The sequence below is a fragment of the Dermacentor andersoni genome, chromosome 1 (assembly GCF_023375885.2).
Source record: "Dermacentor andersoni chromosome 1, qqDerAnde1_hic_scaffold, whole genome shotgun sequence".
Lineage (NCBI taxonomy): Eukaryota > Metazoa > Arthropoda > Arachnida > Ixodida > Ixodidae > Dermacentor > Dermacentor andersoni.
The window spans coordinates 40,102,918-40,121,264 of NC_092814.1; the positions used below are offsets into that span (position 1 = coordinate 40,102,918).

At 45.2% G+C, this 18,347-nt stretch overlaps 1 protein-coding gene across 2 annotated transcripts in view; it reads right to left on the reverse strand.

Annotated features, from left to right (window-relative positions):
* Positions 1-18,347, reverse strand: part of Rpn10 (regulatory particle non-ATPase 10) — a 49,769-nt gene that overhangs the window by 29,572 nt on the left and 1,850 nt on the right. For both annotated transcript variants that reach the window (XM_050193058.3, XM_050193063.3), the window contains exons 7-8: positions 17,460-17,622; positions 974-1,085 (exon numbers count right to left, since the gene is read on the reverse strand). In XM_050193058.3, the coding sequence (XP_050049015.1) occupies positions 974-1,085; positions 17,460-17,622 (275 nt within the window). The remainder of the gene's footprint in view (positions 1-973; positions 1,086-17,459; positions 17,623-18,347) is intronic.

Here is an 18,347-nt window from a genome sequence, read left to right on the forward strand (position 1 = left end):
GTCGCCTAGCGACAGTGATAAGAATGACATGGAAAGCAACAGCACGGGCAATTCAGGCCCGACAGTAGCAGAAGTTGCGTGTTACGTTAGCCTCATGAATGCAATCATCGTGACGAGAATGGCAGCCCGCAATGAAAAGGTGCCCCGCGACTTCTGCAATGCTACCGCGCCTGTGCACGGAGAATAGGCAACGCCAACAAGGAACCTGCCATGCGAGTGTTTGCCAGGAAGAGGGGGCGGGCTGAAAAGCTGGCTCACAGCTTCAAGTTTGAGGCTGCTGTCGTCGCTGCTAGGCCACCGCGGCATCAAACGAAAATAACACGATTGTCGCGCGAAGTGAACAAATACTGCATGTCTTTCTTCCCCTTTCATCGCACTCTCTCTGCTCCGTTTTTGACAGGTAAGTGGGCAATCTCATGCTATTTCGGTTAAGCAGTACTACCGTTTAGTGTGTACTTTTTCCGAGCTCTGGCCAACTACGGTTTAAGGAGGTTTCACTGTACCAAACTATTTCCCGATCCACTTCGAGTTGGATATATCCAAGATCCTGAAGGGGCAGTGCAAGACAACAAAGACAAAGGACAGCGCTGATCGCAACTGATTGTCCTGTGTCTTTCCTGCTTTGTTTTTGTAGTCTTGCACTGCCCCTTCAAGATGTTCAACCAGTACCAACTTGCCCAAATGTCGATTCTTCTACAGTGCTTATCCGTAATCAATTGTCATCAAAAAGCTGTCCATACAGGAATGCAACACACTGAGTCCATAATTTGTTTAGCGCAAAACAACGAACACAAGAAAGACGACAGGACAAGGCACTTGTCTTTCTTGTGTCCGTTGTTTTGCGCTAAATAAGTAATGATGGATTCGAACCAACTAGCCCGCCAACGCATTGTGCTCAACACACTGAGGTTTAACTAGAGCTTTCATTGCTTTAGTAAACTATAAAGGTATCAAAAGAGGACTGCAGTCATACATTCCGTCTCAGTTGTAGGAGCCTGGGTTGCTTGCTTTGCAGAGTTAGCAGCTGCCCGCCTGGCCTCATCCTCCTGACGCTGGCGTTGTTCCTCCATAGACACACGTAATGCCTGGAAAAGACCATACATGCAACAGTTTATTTCTATTCCAGGATTTACACATGTTGCAAGCATATTAAAAGGGAGGGGATACATTCTTACAATAGTACATGAGGTAAGGCACATAAGATTGTTGGTAGGAAACACAGCACAGATATAAGATGCTACTGTATATAGCTATAAACATAGGTAGGGTGTCTACCAAGTTGACATCTTCAAATTCCCCGAGTTTTCCAGGTTTTCCCCGAGTGACACAGAACTTTATTTTATGCCAACACAGGCTGACACCACGTCACCCGATGCTGTCACTCAAGTAAGCACTAAAAAAAAAAAAAAAAAAAAACTTAATCCAGTTTGAATAGTAAGGAGTAGGGTTTATTTTATTCAAAATAGAAAACCGAAGGGAGGGGTTAGTGAAATGCACAGCAAATAGAATACCTTCGAAAAAATATATGGTAAAACCCACTGCAAATAGAGACATTCTCAAACATGAATAAAAAGGAGATGCATACAGAAGGAAATATTTTCGAATATAAGCTATATTTATCAATTGATAGCAAGCTCATTCATATGAGGCCTGAACTTTGTCACAAGCGAGATTCTCTCTCTTAACAGCTGTTAAGTCAACTCAACTGTCCTGACATACTTTCAGCCCGCGCACGCCTCAGTGTTTCGTTTCACTGCTTTCAAGAGTTTATTTGATTTGCATGAGGGTCACCTGCATCGTTGCGTCAGCCAACAATGTATTTTGAACTCAAGCTCCTTGAAAGAGGCGGTAGCATGCTTCTTTTCTGGTTAATTCCTCAATGCGTCAGTCCTTTCTGTTCTCATCCTCCTTTCGCCATGCATTTGCGCCACCGACCATTTGAAGCATCCTCTTGGTCAGTTGTACAGTCAACGTCCAATTTTTCGGACTCCCTAGGGCCTCAAAAACGTTAGAAAAATCAAATCGGGCAGTCAGAAAAAATGAATGCATGTCTCTTACTGCCCTTAAGGGCTCAAATCATCACAAGCATGTCCTAAAAAGCTCCGAAGGCATGTCACTACACTTATTAGGCATATCAGTGCTCGTACTGTGACAGGAGACTGCAGGTGCACGTGTGTATAATTATGGAATGTGTACTGTGTCCCGTGACAATTGCCCCTTCCCACGCTTGTTAAGCTTCTCCGCAATACTTCACGTACGCTTCGTAATTCCCAGTTGTCCCAGTTGGTATACACCCTGATAGGGGGGAAAGAAATGCATCGAAAACACAGAGAAATGAATCAGATGTTGAATTGCATATTTGTTATACATTACTCAGTGTGGCAAGAAATCCGACTGTTTGTTATGGTGACCAATTTGTCATGCAGATGGTTCCCCTTGTGGCACGTTTTTGGAAGAAATAAATATGAGTATATGACAATGTTTTGGTACACTATGGTGAGCTTACAAGGACAATCCACATGTGTGGAAATGTGATGGGCAGGTATGGTGCGAAGTTATGATAAATGTTATGACAGCACACAGCAAACAGCTGAAAGGGTGGGGAATGGTGGCAATGTGTTTCATGCTAGTTATGCTGGCAGCATGATTATTAGAAAAGATAAATGAGTTACGATTCTGCAAGGTAACTTAATGAAGTTATGCGGCAGGGTCCTATTTGAAGTGGTACTTTTAATAATAGGTCACACATAATACAACTATTTTCAGCAGCCATGTTGTAAAAGAAAATCAGCATTTCAGGTATCCAAGCATGGAATTAGCTCATGAGGACATGCGATCCTCACAAGAGGTTATGTGCTTACCAAGTTATTTGTAGTACAGTAGAATACCGTTAATTCCAACTCCAAGGGGGACCAGAAATTTGTTAGAGTAGAATGGAGTTCGAACTAAGGAGATGGTTTAAATATAGCACCGATACAATAGTGCGGTACAGCGCACAAACCGAAAACCGTCGCTGAAGTCACATTGAAAGTTACCTTTCCTCCATCAGTGACCGACATGTGCCGGAAGGCATGCTGAACGGTGCGGTGATCAAGCGTGCGCTAGGGTTTCCTTCCTGCTGCTTTTAAGGCAAAAGTGGGTTTATAGAAAAAAACTATTCTTTAAGATACAGTGCTGAAAATTGTACATTTACAGGGTGTCCCAACTATCATGCACCAAAATTTGAAGACATGCAAATGCCACGTATCTGGACATAACCAAGGTAATGTTTGCCGCTGCTTCGAGATACTCCTTTTTTGCATTCTGCCTCATTCGATAATTAGTCTAATTAAATTTATCAAATATTATAATTAGATTAAAAGTGTCCAGGAGAGAATTGTAGAGCAACAAGAGAAACTCCCGATACAGCTTTCTGTTGCTCAATACATGCTACATAAAAGTTTTGAGCGTGAAAGAAGCCCGCGAATACATGCAAAATTGCCACAAGACTGGCCGCTCGAGGCACTTCACATGTATTCCCGGGCTCCTTTCACACTTTTATGTAGCACATATTGAGCAATAGACAGCTGTATCGGCAGTCTTTCATGTTGCTCTGCAATTGTTAGCTCTCCACTTTCATTTCCATTATTTATAATTTCTTTAATTCATTTCATAAGCACAAGTAATTTCCCCTATGTTGTTCTTAGTGTCAATGTTGGCTGGCTTCTTATGACTAATAAAAATTGGGCCCCTCGGTTAACCCCCTTCCAGTTTATTACATAACGAGGGTCTCGAATCCGGCAACATTGATGCCTTCAGGTCGCATGCGTGGGTTTACTGACCAGTTGCCTTCACCCAAAAAGATCACGCACTTGTGACGCCTGCGGCAGAAAGGATGTTCCACATCCGCCACCAAAGTTTGTGAGTGGTGGCGTTGGCTAACACTGCCAGGGTTGTAGTATGAAACAAATACCCAAGAAAGTGGATGAGGAAACTGCGCCGCGATAGCTCAATTGGTAGGGCATCGCATGCGTAATGCGAAGATGTGGGATCGTTCCCCGCAGCAATGTGTTTTTTCATCCACTTTCATTTCCATTAATTCATAATTTCTTTAATTCATTTAGTAAGTGCAAGTATTTTCCTCCATGTTGTTCTTGGTGTCAGTGTTCGTTGGCTTCTTGTGATATCAGGGTTCGTACAGGCTTTGAAGGCACAAATTCAAGGGTTTTTAAGGACTTTCAAGGCCCCCAAAAGCTTTTTTCAAGGACTCATTTCAATACTTAATTTAGTACCCTTTAGAGTGAAACAACTTTTTTAAAACATGCTGCAACAAATTTATTGAACACTAAGAAAAAGACGCACTTACAGAGTAGACTAGTTTATTATTAAACTAAGACAGGTCGTAACAAACGTTCACGAAAGCTCCTGAAGCTTTGAGATTATTTTTTGCTTAATGTTTACAAATTCTTCCGTCTTGCTTTTTGCCGTTTTCCTAAGGCAATTTGACTTCACAATGTGCACGACGTCGCCTGTCTCTTCTATTTCTCAGCCAAGTTGTCTGCTGAAGCAACGGTTGCTTGAAGTCTTGCTTTCTTTCGCTTTAAGGTATCAATTTCTTCCTCATCAAGGCGCCTCTGACTCTTTGCTTCAAGTTGCTCGTTCTGCGCCTCCAGATATGCATAACGATGCCTTGCAGCTGAAACGGAGGTCCTCAACTCCTTTGTTATAGGAATGTTAAGGATGCCACCTGCCTTATCAATGGCATCACATATAACGCATTGTGAGACATACGACAGACTTTTCAGGTTTTCCACACAGACCTGCCGGTTGACACTAAATCCTCTTTTCACAGTTCACAGTTGCCTGGCCGTGGCTGAGCACACGCAAAAGTTGGACTACTGTCCAAAGCTCAGCGTAGGAGGAATTGAACTTTAGGAATACTAAGAAAAAGATGTCTAGCCTGTCAGAGCTCTTTTCAAACAACTGTAGCTTGTGCTTCTCCATCTGCAGCATTTCGGCGTACTCAGAGAGAACAGAGTCCCGTTAGTGATCGCTCAACCTTTTTGCAGCGATGAGGGCATTCAAAACATTCTTGAGTCCTGCTAGGCACTGGTCTGGCTTGGTGCACATTTGACGGGGATCCAGTGAGGAAAGGCCTCTAACCAAAGGGAATCTTAAAGGACTCTTTTCAAGAACCTTTTTACACACACTAACAAGGAACTGCTTGCATTCCATTTTAAATGCAAATGCATCTTTTACAGTGACCTTGGAATTCTTCAAAATTTGTTCAGCAGCATAACCAATGTCCACTTTCTCAAGTGCTGTGCGACTGTTCACGTCTTCAATGTTGATTTTCAACAGGCCTGTAGTTCCAACTCACGCAGAGGGAACTGAAAACTTCACAAACTTTGTGAGAAGCTTTCTGACAATAGTTTCGAGGTCTCTGGCCAGAAAAAACACAAGTGGTTGGTCTGCCTGATAGTCCGTCAGGAAAGGTTTCAGAATTAGTGCAATCCCAAGGGCAAAGTTAAGTTTTTCTGGGACTAGTGGGTCACTGGAGAAACTGAACAAGTTTTGAAAGGAGGCACATTTCGGCTGGTTCACTTCTTTCTTTCTTGCAGACTCAATGTAATTTCTCAAACCAGGCCACAGTGAAAGGCCTCGTTCAATTAACAGAACGTTTTCCAAAGCGATGGGCGACGTACTTAAGGGGAAATGTAGCCTGACCAGTCACCGCTACGAAGTCTTCTTACCTCGCCGGGGAATCTTCAAACAATGCACTTAGACTAGACAACAGAATGTCCACTCCCCACTTGCTGGCAGTTACACCCGCCCTGTCTTATCTTATCTACTTATCTATCGCCCAATTAATGGATGATAGAAAGAATGGTCCAAGACCATGACACGCTAGGTACGCGCACTTTTTCTCTCCACATGTGAAGACCTTCGCCACTTCACTATCGGGAAACATTCTCTTGAACAGATTGCTTGTGTGGGCGGATGAGCTGTACGAGTAATGACACGTGACAACTTTCAAAGCCCACAATATTTCCGCTTCAGTCACTAAATCGTAAGCCTTGCTTGCGGCATTCAAATTCGAGGACTGTGTTTCGACCACACGAACGGATTCGCCACACTTGCGCGATGTCACGTAGCTCAACATGGAGCTACCTGCTGCGTTCTTCATGCACGCGCTGTATTTCGAACTCCTCTTGTGGCTCTTCAGCGCAGACTCTCCCATCGACGAGATGTCAAACACTTTTCCGCATGATCTGTATCTAGCACAATGTGAACTCGTGGTGTCCGGCGCAATCCAGTCTTTGTACTCGTCATGGCTAAGCCACGATCGCTGGAAATTGCACTTCTTGGGCATTGCGCGCACACGCAATTACGTCCACGTCCAGCGCATGCCGCAATACACATGCTCTGAATAAGCCAACGGGAGGCGATTAACAAGCGGTATGGGCATTGCGCGCACACAAAATTACGTCCACGTCCAGCGCATGCCGCAATACACATGCTCTGAATAAGCCAACGGGAGGCGATTAACAAGCGGTATGGGCATTGCGCGCACACACAATTACGTCCAGCGCATGCCGCAATACACATGCTCTGAATAAGCCAACGGGAGGCGATTAACAAGCGGTATGAGGATGGCAACTATAAAAAGTGCACGGCAGCAGCGAAAAAAAAAAAAAAAAAAACCGACAATGACAACATGGAGGACGAACGCCCGAACCGGACTGGATTTTCTTGGCTTGGATCGGGAGGCAACCCTCGCTTTCAATGTGGCCAGTTGATCAACGGGCAATCGCTGAACGGCACCAATGACTATCATCACGGAATTCCAAGGGTTTTTCAGGCACCACTAAATATTACAAGGTTTTCAAGGCCTTGAAAACCACATTTTCAAATTCAAGGGTTTTCAACGTTTTCAAGGACCCGTACGAACCCTGGATATGATTAATGAAAATCGGGCCCCTCGGTTAACCCCCTTTCTTCTAGTTTGCTGTGGAAGTTGCGATTTCCAGACACCAACCTAGCATAGCAGTTTTGAATGCGTTCCGAGTTTGTAAGAGAGACTTGAGGGACCCAAGCTGCGTTAAGTGTACTTGAGTACTGTGCACACATTTGTGTTGCGAAGCTGTTCTTTTAGACTTTTGAGGGTATTATGAAAATTATTTTCAAGAGGCAGTCCATCCAAATTATAAACTCATCTCACCGGGAGGCGTGTACGCGTGAAAGACGCGAGTTCACACTTTGCACTGTTTAAAAACATGCCAAACTTCAAGCATCAACCTTGAAGTGTGTTTAAATCACTCTGTAGGCAGCTAACATGATCATTTCGATTATCTATTTTACGCAGTAATCTGCATACAATCGCACTTTGCACTAAAGTCCTTGCACTATATCCATAACATGAACTAAAAATAATGGCCCCAAAGAAGACCTTTGGGGTATGCCAGAAGTTAAAGCGACACCAGTTGATTTAACTCTTGATTAAGATTAAGACATGCTGCATTTGCCCAGCCAAATATTTTCTTATCTAATTGACTATAGTAGGATAAATGCAGACATAATTTATGTAACCACAAGGCCTTTTGGAAGTCTAAAAATAGTCTACTTGGTAACTTAGGTCAAAAGAGTAGGTTACCATGCCCCAATACAGTGAACAACCGATTTTTTGGACATGCCTGATAATTCGGATGCCTTCGCGGCACCACCACGGTACCCCGCAGAGTCAATGTATATGAATGTTTGAAATTTTGGACGCAAAAACTCTTCACTGTACGATCTTCCAGACTTTTTGCCATGATTGCAGGTTTGAAATGGCATTGATGAAAGCCACTGCCGCCGCCATTCTGATTATTTCGCCGCCTTGAACAGGTGCTCTCGCATGCAGATCCGTTGGGCACCGTAGCCACCACCGCAGCAACGCTAGGCCTAGCTACTTCAACGTTCGCTACCCAGCCTTCTTGCAGTTCGGTGCCATGTTTTTTATTAAAACAATTTCCGCTGTTAGCAATGGCACCGACTCAGTCTTTGCAATCCTTGCCAATGGCTTCGAAGCTTGGAAAGCATGACACGTCACATAATGCCGGTTCATTTACAATTGTTAGTAGGCACAAAGGGGCGTGGCACTTGCAGAGACTCTGGACGTCTGCGCGCATGCGTGAGTAAGAGCGGGTGCAAGAGAGGAAATGTGGGGACTTGCTCCTTGAATACTGTATTTACTCGCATAATGATCGCCCTCACGTAATGATCGCACCCCTGAATTTTGTCGTCAAAATTCGATTTTTTTTATTCCCCGTGTAATGATCGCACCCGAACTTGCCGCAGCGATATGTCGTGTGCCAAGTCTAGCTAATAATGATCGCGCTTACCATATGTCGTATGCTACTCAAACGACTCTTCAAGACAACCAAGCGGTCTGCACGCACCAAACATTCTTAAGTAGATGCCTCATTTCATCCCTTTCCCCACTTCCATGACAAAAAGAGGTACAACTAAACTTGCCTTTATTATGTGTAGCCTTTATAATGGTTGTGGTCAACAACAAAAAAGGAGTCTTTCGATTCTTCTCATCTGCACTCGTGGGCACGCAACAAATCGCGAGCGGCAACGATAGTAGCCATGTTCACACTGATACGTTAAAGGTGTACCCTATTCATACGCCGACGCTTGCAACACAGCTAAGATATTCACCCACCCTTAGCGGAAATGTGACGTATTAGGATAGTAGTGAAGACAGATGCCGCAGTTTCCGCAGCATGCCGGCCATGTGTTTCTACGTCACTGGCAGCTAAGCGCTCCCATCTGTTTCTGTCCCCTCAAAGTGGACATGGCTACGTTATTGCCGCAAACTTGCCGATATTAAAGAATTGTTCATTACTGATACGGAAGAAACTGTTTCAATGCACGTAATGTACTCACGAGAAGAAGAAAATCGCGTTCGGCGCGTTCGGCTTGCTCCACCGGCCGCCATTTTTGTTTTGGTATCCCGCACCAAAGTGGGACACTAGCATCCCGCAGCAAACGCGGGACAAAAAATTTTTTTTTTTTTTCGGGAAATTTAACCCGCGTAATGATCGCACCCCTGAATTTGCATCAATTTTTCTGACAAGAAAGTGCGATTATTATGCGAGTAAATACGGTATATGACTCTGCCTAGGCACTACAGAGGAGTTTCTTAGCGCGTGTTGTATGCATTTGTCCCTGGGCATGCCGGTAGAGGTCACGGGGCGCGGTAGTGCTGAACTTAACGTCACAAGTTGGCAGCTGGACGTAATTATATTTATTCAATCTTTATTCAATCATGTTTCTTTACTAATTGAAACGCGTGCAAGAGGTCCGTGGTTCGAATCCCGGTGCCACGCAATTTTCCACCGGATATTAAAAAAAAAAAAAAAAAAAAAAAAAATCCGCGTGTTGATAAAATTGCATAAACAGGCCTGGAGTGTGGCCTGATGCCGGTGACCAGAACCGGTAACACACTCCCTCACCAGAGCAGGATTGGCCACCCTGGTGCAGTACTTGGCCACAACCTCCTATATGAACACAACAATCAAACCCCGGCCCTCAGTCCCCAGCAGCTGCGAAGCAACTGACCACGGCGGCGGTCAGACCTGCGACGCTGCAGAGGGTGCTAAGAATCCCTGGCTCCGGACAGGCCGCCATTGGAATATGAACCTGGCAACGTTTAACGCAAGAACATTATCTAGTGAGGCGAGTCTAGCAGTGCTATTGGAAGAATTAGAGGGCAGTAAATGGGATATAATAGGGCTCAGTGAAGTTAGGAGGCCAAAAGAAGCATATACAGTGTTAAGGAGCGGGCACGTCCTGTGCTACCGGGGCTTAGCGGAGAGACGAGAACTAGGAGTCGGATTCCTGATTAATAAGAATATAGCTGGTAACATACAGGAATTCTATAGCATTAACGAGAGGGTGGCATGTCTTGTTGTGAAACTTAATAAGAGGTACAAAATGAAGGTTGTACAGGTCTACGCCCCTACATCCAGTCATGATGACCAGGAAGTCGAAAGCTTCTACGAAGACGTGGAATCGGCGATGGGTAGAGTGAAAACAAAATACACTATACTGATGGGCGATTTCAATGCCAAGGTAGGCAAGAAGCATGCTGGAGACAAGGCAGTGGGGGAATATGGCATAGGCACTAGGAATAGCAGGGGGGAGGTATTAGTAGAGTTTGCAGAACAGAATAATATGAGGATAATGAATACCTTCTTCCGCAAGCGGAATAACCGAAAGTGGACATGGAGGAGCCCGAACGGCGAGACTAGAAATGAAATAGATTTCATACTCTGCGCTAACCCTGGCATCATACAAGATGTGGACGTGCTCGGTAAGGTGTGCTGCAGTGACCACAGGATGGTAAGAACTCGAAATAGCCTAGACCTGAGGAGGGAACGGAGGAAACTGGTACATAAGAAGCCGATCAATGAGTTAGCGCTAAGAGGGAAAATAGAGGAATTCCAGATCAAGCTACAGAACAGGTATTCGGCTTTAAGTCACGAAGAGGATCTTAGTGTTGAAGCAATGAACGACAATCTTGTGGGCATCATTAAGGAGTGTGCAATAGAAGTCGGTGGTAACTCCGTTAGACAGGATACCAATAAGCTATCGCAGGAGACGAAAGATCTGATCAAGAAACGCCAATGTATGAAAGCCTCTAACCCTACAGCTAGAATAGAACTGGCAGAACTTTCGAAGTTAATCAACAAGCGTAAGACAGCTGACATAAGGAAGTATAACATGGATAGAATTGAACAAGCTCTCAGGAACGGAGGAAGCCTAAAAGCAGTGAAGAAGAAACTAGGAATTGGCAAGAATCAGATGTATGCGCTAAGAGACAAAGCCGGCAATATCATTACTAATATGGATGAGATAGTTCAAGTGGCTGAGGAGTTCTATAGAGATTTATACAGTACGAGTGGCACCCATGATGATAATGGAAGAGAGAATAATCTAGAGGAATTCGATATCCCAGAAGTAACGCCGGAAGAAGTAAAGAAAGCCTTGGGAGCTATACAAAGGGGGAAGGCAGCTGGGGAGGATCAGGTAACAGCAGATTTGCTGAAGGATGGTGGGCAGATTGTACTAGAAAAACTGGCCAGCCTCTATACGCAATGCCTCAAGACCTCGAGCGTACCGGAATCTTGGAAGAACGCTAACATAATCCTAATCCATAAGAAAGGCGACGCCAAAGACTTGAAAAATTATAGACCGATCAGCTTACTGTCCGTTGCCTACAAAGTATTTACTAAGGTAATTGCAAATAGAATCCGGAACACCTTAGACTTCCGTCAACCAAAGGACCAGGCAGGATTCCGTAAAGGCTACTCAACAATAGATCATATTCACACTATCAATCAGGTGATAGAGAAATGTGCGGAATATAACCAACCATTATATATAGCTTTCATTGATTACGAGAAAGCGTTTGATTCAGTCGAAACCTCAGCAGTCATGGAGGCATTGCGGAATCAGGGTGTAGACGAGCCGTATGTAAAAATACTGAAAGATATCTATAGCGGCTCCACAGCCACTCTACTCCTCCATAAAGAAAGCAACAAAATCCCAATAAAGAAAGGCGTCAGGCAGGGAGATACGATCTCTCCAATGTTATTCACAGCGTGTTTACAGGAGGTATTCAGAGACCTGGATTGGGAAGAATTGGGGATAAGAGTAAATGGAGAATACCTTAGTAACTTGCGCTTCGCTGATGATATTGCCTTGCTTAGTAACTCAGGGGACCAACTGCAATGCATGCTCACTGATCTGGAGAGGCAGAGCAGAAGGGTGGGACTAAAAATGAATCTGCAGAAAACTAAAGTAATGTTTAACAGTCTCGGAAGGGAACAGCAGTTTACGATAGGTAGCGAGGCACTGGAAGTGGTAAGAGAATACATCTACTTAGGACAGGTAGTGACTGCTGATCCAGATCATGAGAGTGAAATAATCAGAAGAATAAGAATGGGCTGGGGTGCGTTTGGCAGGCATTCGCAGATCATGAACAGCAGGTTGCCATTATCCCTCAAGAGAAAAGTGTATAACAGCTGTGTCTTACCAGTACTCACGTACGGGGCAGAAACCTGGAGGCTTACGAAAAGGGTTCTACTTAAATTGAGGACGACGCAACGAGCTATGGAAAGAAAAATGATAGGTGTAACGTTAAGGGATAAGAAAAGAGCAGATTGGGTGAGGGAACAAACGCGCGTTAATGACATCTTAGTTGAAATCAAGAAAAAGAAATGGGCATGGGCAGGACATGTAATGAGGAGGGAATATAACCGATGGTCATTAAGGGTTACGGACTGGATTCCGAGAGAAGGGAAGCGTAGCAGGGGGCGACAGAAAGTTAGGTGGGCAGATGAGATTAGGAAGTTTGGAGGGTCAACATGGCCACAATTAGTACATGACCGGGGTAGTTGGAGAAGTATGGGAGAGGCCTTTGCCCTGCAGTGGGCGTAATCAGGCTGATGATGATGATGATGACTATTTCACATTAGTGGCGGCGCCTCCAGAACACCAAAGCAGCAATGGGGTCACCGAAGATAGAACCTGGACTGGTTCGTGGGTTGGGGCTCGCCGAGGCCTGCACGTGCCAGGGGTGTATAAGATTGGCTGTCCGCTATTGCGGGCAGCCAAATTTTTATGCGAACACTCCCTGGCGCGCTTCGGCCTCCACAGCCCCAATCCACGGGCCACTCTGCTTCCAGATTTGATCTCACCGCTCCCCTTGGGTGCCCTGGAGATCCTGCGCCGCCTGCTTTATTATAACCTCAGGTGCTCTCCTGAGGCCTCCATTTGCTGGTTACATGTGCCCTCCTGGAGCAGTTCTTGTAAAAAATGCAATCTGAGCGACAAAAAAGCGACCGCGAATTACAACACCAGTCAGAACCTTGCTCTTTCAGACACAGCGATCACCAAATGGGGCATCCATGGCCACTGCCTTACCGCGCGGGGAGGCAGCGGCGGAGTGTAAACAAACTCAACCGCACTCTGCAATGCTGGCATGTGTAAGGGTTAAACCGCATACAACACGAGCTAAAAAACCTCTTCTGTAGTTCTTAGGCAGTCACATATTCAAGGAGCAAAGGCCCTCAGATTTTTCTCTCTCGCACCCACTCTTACACGCGCCTGCGCAAGGAACTCCACGCCCCGCTGTACCTACTAGCAATTGGGAAAATGCTGCCAGTTACCGAAAGTCAGCTTCGCCTTAATACAGTAGTTTTACGCGGTGAAGCATACCAAGAGTGGGAAGAGGCAATTTACATGGGACAGAGCATGTATTCCTTAATCCTTTTTTATAGATGCGTGCACCCGTCTCCTTTCACAGTATCATCAATACGCTAAGTGTACTAGCAGGCCTTAAGAGCTATTTCGGATGTGCCTGTGGCGATTTGAGCCCTTGGCGGTTGTGGGATCGTTCCCCACCTGCTGCAAGTTGTCTTTTTATCTACTTTCATTTCGATTAATTTATCGTTTCTTTATTTCATTTTATTAAGCACAAGTAATTTTTCCTATGTTCTCCTTGGTGTCAGTGTTTGTTGGCTTCTTATGATACGACTAATAAAAATCGGGCCCCTCGATTAACCCCCTTTCTTCTTGTTGATCCTCACTTTAACTGTAACTGACCTATCATTTACAGAAGAGTGCAGTAAAACCTCGTTAAACCATACCCGCTTAAACAGTAGTTTCGTTTTAAAGTAGTAAAGTGAAATCCCCGACTCAGCGGCCATTGAACATAATGTGCTTTGTATCCGCATAAACTGTACCAGCTTATTGCGTACGCATCGGTTAAAACATAGCGTTTCAACTTTTCGTCGCGCAAACACGGCGGCGCGCAGTCTCCATCGGGCGGCCCAACAGAACAAGCCTCAGAGATCAGAACAACAGTTTCCAAGCGCCCTGTGCATTTGTGCGTGAAGCCACATCAACATCATTTCGACGCCGTGCCAGAGAGCGTTATGGCGTCGTACAAGCAACGACTCTCGTCGTTCCGAAGCTCGAATAAAAAAAGACGCCGGATGCTCAGCATAGAAGAAACAGACATCGTCCGTGCTATCGAACGTGAAACGAAGTCGGCGCTGGCACGCAACAGGGATCTGCTGTTGACTACAGTGTGTGGCATTTGGAATGCAAAGAAGTTGCTTGGCAGCGCTGCTGCGACCGCGAAGACATGTCGGCTACAAGGTTCGACTTTTTGCCATCGTTGCCTGTGTTGCTGCTGTAGTGTCGACTAGCGACAGTGATGAGGACGACACAGAAAGCGACAGCACGGGCAATTCAGGCTTGACAGTGGCGTAAGCTGCGCGTTACGTCAGCCTCATGAATGCAATCGTCTCGACGACAACAGGGGCGCGATAACGTAACTCTATTCCAAATGAAAAGTATTAAAAACTCTGGCACCCGGCAATGAAAAAGGCGCCCCCGGGACTTCTGCAGCACTACTGTGCACGTGCACGGATAATACGTAACGCCAACGAGAAATCTGCCATGCGAGTGTTTGCAGAGAAGAGGGGGCTGACTGAAAAGCTGGCACGCAGCTTCAGTACCGTAAAAACCGGAATATAGGTCGAACTTTTTTTCAAAAACCATTGCGAAAAGTCAACCCTTGTCTTATATACCGGACATTGGCGGAAAAACTACGGAAGTCTTACAACATTGGGCGGATGAAGGAAACAGCCGCCATCGCCATCAGCAGCAGCGCGGCTTGGCTGAGCATGGTGGCAACTGCCATTACCCCGTTTCAAAGGGGACGCTCCTACCTTCCATCCATCCATCCATCCATCTATCCATTGAGGCACCACTATTTTCCGTTTCCATTGTCACAAAGTTATATTGGTTAAAGGCTGCTTTTTCATATTTTGTTTCAAAATGAGCGGAAGCCGACGGCAATTAACCGTCGCCTTCAAGAAAAAGGCGATTGAGTATGCGGAAGCCCACGGCAACCTGACTGCACAGCGCGAATTTGGAGTATCCGAAAAGAGGAAACGGTACTGGCAGAGGCAGAAGCAGCGTATTACAACTTGCAGCAGCCAAAAGAAAACGGTAACATTTCGTGGGCGGACCACAGCGGCCTGCAGAACTGGAAGACAAGGTTGCGGAGTTCGTCCAGCAGAGCTGCGTGAAAGATCGCTGCCTGTGACTGCCGAATGCATCCGTTTGAAAGCGGTAGAGATTGTGCGCACCTCTGGACTGGGCAGCGAGAAGCACTCGTCATCCGACTCTGATCAAACGCGTTGCTCTGATTCAAAGTAGCGTTTGCGCACTTCGGGCTCTTCTATACACAGGGGTGCTGTGTATAGGGCTCTTCTAAAATTCAGGGGTGCAATCATTACGCGAGTAAATACGGTACTGCATGTACACCTGGCCAATTTTTAACAGCATCGCGCGACCATCCACCCGCGTGTTTGTCAGCACCTTATCATGGCACAGAGCGGCGAAATAGCAAAAGTAAGCGCATGTGTACACATGCGCATATCTCGTTTGTTTCGTCGCTCAGCGCTGTTAATAAGGTGCTGACAAGCACGCGGGTCGATGCTCGCACCATACTGTTAAAAGCTTGGCCAGCTGCGCATGCGAGCAGCCTTTAAATAAATACTGTCACCACTGTGCAACCGGCTGGGTAGCATTTGTTTCAAGGTAAGGGTGTCTTTCGGTACTTTTGCCATCGAAAATTATTTTTTTTTTCAGTTTTAGAATTCGTTAGTTGGGGGATCGACCTATATTCCGGTCAGACCTATAGTACGGTTTTTACGGTAAGTTTGAGGCTGCTGTCGTCGTCGTGCTACGCCGCCGCGGCATCAAACGAAATTAACATTTTTGTCACGTGAAGTGAATAAATACTGTATTTACTCCCATAATGATCGCACTTTTCTGTAAAAAAAATTGACGCTAATTCAGGGGTGCGATCATTACGCGGGTTAAATTTCCCGAAAAAAAAAAAAAAAACTAATTTCATTTTGCGTTTGCTGCGGGATGACAACAGGTCAACAAATAGGCGGCTGCCGCTGTATGTAGTGCGGGGCACCAAAACGAAAATGGCGGCCGGCAGAGCAAGCCTGACGCGCCGAAAGCGATTTTTTCTTTTCGTGAGTACACGTGCATTGAAACAGTTTCTTCCGTATCTGTAATGAATAATATCGTTAATATCGGCAAGTTTGCGGCAATAACGTAGCCATGTCCACTTTGAGGGGCCAAACAGATGGGCGTGCTTAGCTGCCAGTGACATAGAAACACATGGCGGGCATGCTGCGGAAACTGCGGAATTTGTCTTTACTACTATCCTAATACGGCACGTTTCCGCAAAGGGTGGGCGAATATGTTAGCTGTGTTACAAGCGTCGGCGTATGAATAGGGTACACTTCTAACCTATCAGTGTAAACGTGCCTGCTATCGTTGCCGCTTGCGGTTTGCTGCGTGCCCACGAGTACAGATGAGAAGAATCGAAAGGCGCCTTTTTTGTTGCTGTTGACCACAACCATTATAAAGCCTACACACAATAAAGGCAAGTGTGGTTGTAGTTTTTTTCTTTTGTCATGGAAGTGCGGAAAGTGATGAAAAGAATGAAATGGGCGATCTGTTTAAGAATGTTTGGTGCGTGCAGACCGCTTGGTTTGTCTTGAAGAGTCGTTCGCATAGCATTAGACGATGGTAAGCACGATCATTATTAGCTAGACTTGGCACACGACATATCGCTGTGGCAAGTTCGGGGTGCGATCATTACACGGGAAATTAAAAAAAAATAGAATTTTGATGACAAAATTCAGGGGTGCAATCATTACGCGAGTAAATACGGTACTGCATGTTTTTCTCCCCTTTCATCGCACTCTCTCCGAGTTCCGTTTTCGACAGGTAAGTGGGCGATCTCATGCTATTTCGGTTAAACAATACTACCATTTAGTATACATACTTTTTCCGGGCTCCGGCCAACTACGGTTTAACGAGGTTTCACTGTATAGGCTTGGGCTGGTTGGTAAAACATAGTTACACTGGAAGCATAGCGCGCAAAGGAGAATCCACAAAGACTAGTGCTTGTCCTGTCTAGTCTTTGTGGATTGTCCTTTGCGCGCTATGCATCCAGTGTAACTATCATTTACACCCTCCCCCCAAACACCATAAAAAAAAACGCAGATGTTAGGACTATGGAACAAGACTAACCATCAGACATTTCATGCACCATCTGAAAGAATTTCAAGCAAGTTTTGCAGTGCACACAGTAATGACCATTTGGCAAATAAAGCTGGCAGATGACAATTGAAACAAAGGATCAAAGCAGTTGTCAACAAGATGGTCAACACATGCTTTCAACCTGAATGTAGCCACTATTAGCTACTGATGTGCTATTTCACTAGAATTGCACAGGCACAGGTTCTGAAGCACAGTCCTTTGGAAATCCTTACTACCAACATGCTATTAATACATTGCTACTCTGTTTTGAAACTGATGCTTACCAGGGCTAGTTCTGGGTCTTCATTTGGATCTACACCAAATTCAAAGCCACCAACACCCAAGCCAATGCCACCTGTGCCATCCTCGCCTTGAATCACTGGGGAGCTGATAAGTGCATCAGACAGGTGAGTCTGGTGGCCTGGTGGTACTGTCACTAGGTGGGAACTGCAGGAAAGGTTCATGTACACAGTACACTGTAGTATCTGTTGTAATACAAGTTGTACCAGAAGCTACAAAAAAATAGTTACGTAAATGCTTGCTCAGAGTCAATGCACCTTTTGCCACTGCGATGAGGACAAAAGGCACCAGAGATTCCAAGCAACATAAGTATAGCTTTCATGCTCACTGTAAAAAGTGACAATACCCATACAATATCGCCTATACGATGTCAAGAGATCCAACGCATCTGTCCCAAAGAAATTTCCGGTGTCCCAAATGCACATGGCAAAGATTAAAAGATAACCAAGGAGGTGTATTTCCATGTCTGCACAGTGGAATTCGTCACTATGCTTTTAATGACATAGCATGCCAGAACTTGTGCAAAGCCTTTGATGTTCCCCTATTCTTCATTAGGGTAGCAGACCAAACGAACTGTACAATAAGAAATTATGTGTCCATACTACTGAGTTTATAAGTGCTTAAACCCTTAACTGCCAATGACGTGACAGCTTGCCATCACAATGAGCGTTTGCTGGTGCTGATGGCGAGCTAACTCGTGAATTTTTGGCAATTTTGTCTGTTTTTTGTAAGTTTCTTGTAATTATGACAAGAAAATAATCCACCATGACTCAACAATTTTTTTCGTAATTTGTCACAGCAGTTAAGGGGTTAATAAATTTAACATGCCAACTGCTGATAGAAATGAGACGAACTAGTCTTTTTATGGGTGA